The sequence below is a fragment of the Sinocyclocheilus rhinocerous genome, unplaced genomic scaffold (genome assembly GCF_001515625.1).
Source record: "Sinocyclocheilus rhinocerous isolate Xijiao unplaced genomic scaffold, SAMN03320098_v1.1 scaffold38274, whole genome shotgun sequence".
In the NCBI taxonomy this organism is placed as follows: Eukaryota; Metazoa; Chordata; class Actinopteri; order Cypriniformes; family Cyprinidae; genus Sinocyclocheilus; species Sinocyclocheilus rhinocerous.
The window spans coordinates 1-2,044 of NW_015625496.1; the positions used below are offsets into that span (position 1 = coordinate 1).

Consider the following 2,044-nt stretch of genomic DNA (forward strand, 5'->3'; position numbering starts at 1 on the left):
GGGTCATTTTCATTTTTGAGTGAACTATACCTTTAATGCCAGACATGAGATAAAGGAAGAATACACATTTGAGATAAAAGTCTAACATGAATAATTAGGAATGTACATTTGAAATTTAAAATTAGAATTACTATTCAAATTTCTTTGCGAAAGAGGTGGTAATAATAAATAAAAATTTACAGGTTTAGGTTTTTTCCTTTGATAACAGTGACATATCTCCTTCATGATGCTTAATTATGTGTGATCTTGCCTGATTCCACTGAACAAACATCTTTCCACATTTATTGCATCCAAATGGTTTTTCACCAGTGTGAATTCTTAAATGTTCTGCGAGATGCCAGCTCTTAAGGAACCTTCTGCCACAAAATATACACGGGTAGTTTCGATCACCTTGGTGCAAAAGCATGTGGTTTTTCATGCTCTTTTGACGTCTGAATGGCCTGTCACATATCTTGCAATGAAAAGGAAATGTTCCAGGGCCCTGAGCAGGGAGACTTAATCTAGTAGATTGCTGTGAGTTTGCATTCAAATTTACACTGTCCGGCTGCAAAGTTATTTCCACATGGGAGAGCCGTGAGTTCACTGGTTCTTCGGTCCGATTCTTTGATCGTCTTTCTGTAGGGATAGCAATGTGCACAAATGTGACCCTGGACTACAAAACCAGTCATAAGGGTCAATTTTTTGAAACTGAGATTTATACATCATCATAAATAAGCTTTCCATTGATGTATAGTTTGTTAGGATAGGACAATATATATTAAACTATTTGAAAATCTGGAATTTGAGGGTGCAAAAAAAATCGAAATATTGAGAAAATCACCTTTAAAGTTGTCCAAATTAAGTTCTTAGCAATGCATACCACTAATCAAAAATTAAGTTTTGATATATTTACGGTAGGAAATGTACAAAATATCTTCATGGAACATGATCTTTACTTAATATCCTAATGATTTTTGGCATAAAAGAAAAATCGATAATTTTGACCCATACAATGTATTGTTGGCTATTTCTACAAATATACCCGTGCTACTTATGACTGGTTTTGTGGTGCAGGATCACAAATGTGATTAGATTACCGATTAAAAACACAATGTTGATATGGGTTACTCCATAAGGCAATATAACTGCAATATCTGGACTAAAGCCCCAAATTAAGATACCATTTTTTTCACTTTATAAATATCTCATTGACTCAAATATTGAGTTTATTTTTCTTTTACACCCAAAGCAATCACATTGCTTCATGAAACTACTTATTTTTCTCACCCAAAGCAATCACATTGCTTCATGAAACTACTGGAGTCACATGGATTACTAACTTTTTGGAGCATGAAAGTTTCAAATTGATCAGGTTTTATGGATAAATAAATAATTAGTGTGGTAATTACCTTTATGGAGTCTTTCGTGTTCTTTCAAGTGGAGTTTCGATTTAAAACGACTCCCACATGAGCCACAGCAGAAAGGCGTCATGTTCTTGTGCACCAGCATGTGTCTCTGCAAACTTCCTTTGGTGCTGAAAGACTTGCTACAAATTTTGCATAGTGATGTGTTCTGGTGATTTTTATTTGCCTTTTGTACCACCTCATGAGAAGTTTCAATGTAAAGTTGAGGAGATGGAGGGTCTTGTTCGGGTGCTGGAATTTCAGCGTTACAGTCGCTGCCAGACTGCACTGCAGATGAGTTTGATTCACCAGTCTGATTATCACACTGCTCTGACTTAACTGTGATGGATGACTGCAGATCTGCATTCTTCAACATCACATTCGGCAGAAGTAAGAGGGACTGATCAGGTTCCTGCCATTTAAAATCTTCAGAAAGGTGCGAAGTAGTGGTAGAAGCTTCATGAGTCAAAGGCTCATGGGACATCACAGTGGCAACCTCCATCTTTACTTGTATTTCTGAGAGCTCTGAACCCACTGGACCTTGCAGAACTCCATCTTGCTGAGTATCTGTTTGACATGAAGCACAAAATTATTTACACACACAATGCTATTCACAATCTATTTTACTTTGGTAAAGGCTGGAATACATTACACAACTTTTT

The 2,044-nt window shown here is 36.4% G+C and overlaps 1 protein-coding gene across 1 annotated transcript; it reads right to left on the minus strand.

Annotated features, from left to right (window-relative positions):
* Window positions 1-7: 7 nt before the first annotated feature.
* On the minus strand, window positions 8-1,944 carry LOC107750169 (zinc finger protein 467-like). The gene is made up of 2 exons (XM_016565439.1): window positions 1,389-1,944; window positions 8-615 (listed from the first exon to the last, which is right to left on the minus strand). The coding sequence occupies exons 1-2, from the start codon at window positions 1,882-1,884 to the stop codon at window positions 185-187; spliced, it is 927 nt and encodes a 308-aa protein (XP_016420925.1). The 5' UTR covers window positions 1,885-1,944; the 3' UTR covers window positions 8-184.
* Window positions 1,945-2,044: the final 100 nt, after the last annotated feature.

Coding starts and splice junctions, on each gene's coding strand:
- LOC107750169 (XM_016565439.1), bottom strand. CDS start 1,884: ATGGAGGTTGCCACTGTGATGTCCCATGAGCCTTTGACTCATGAAGCT. Junction 616..1,388: donor ACACGAAAGACTCCATAAAG/GTAATTACCACA, acceptor CTATCCCTACAG/AAAGACGATCAAAGAATCGG.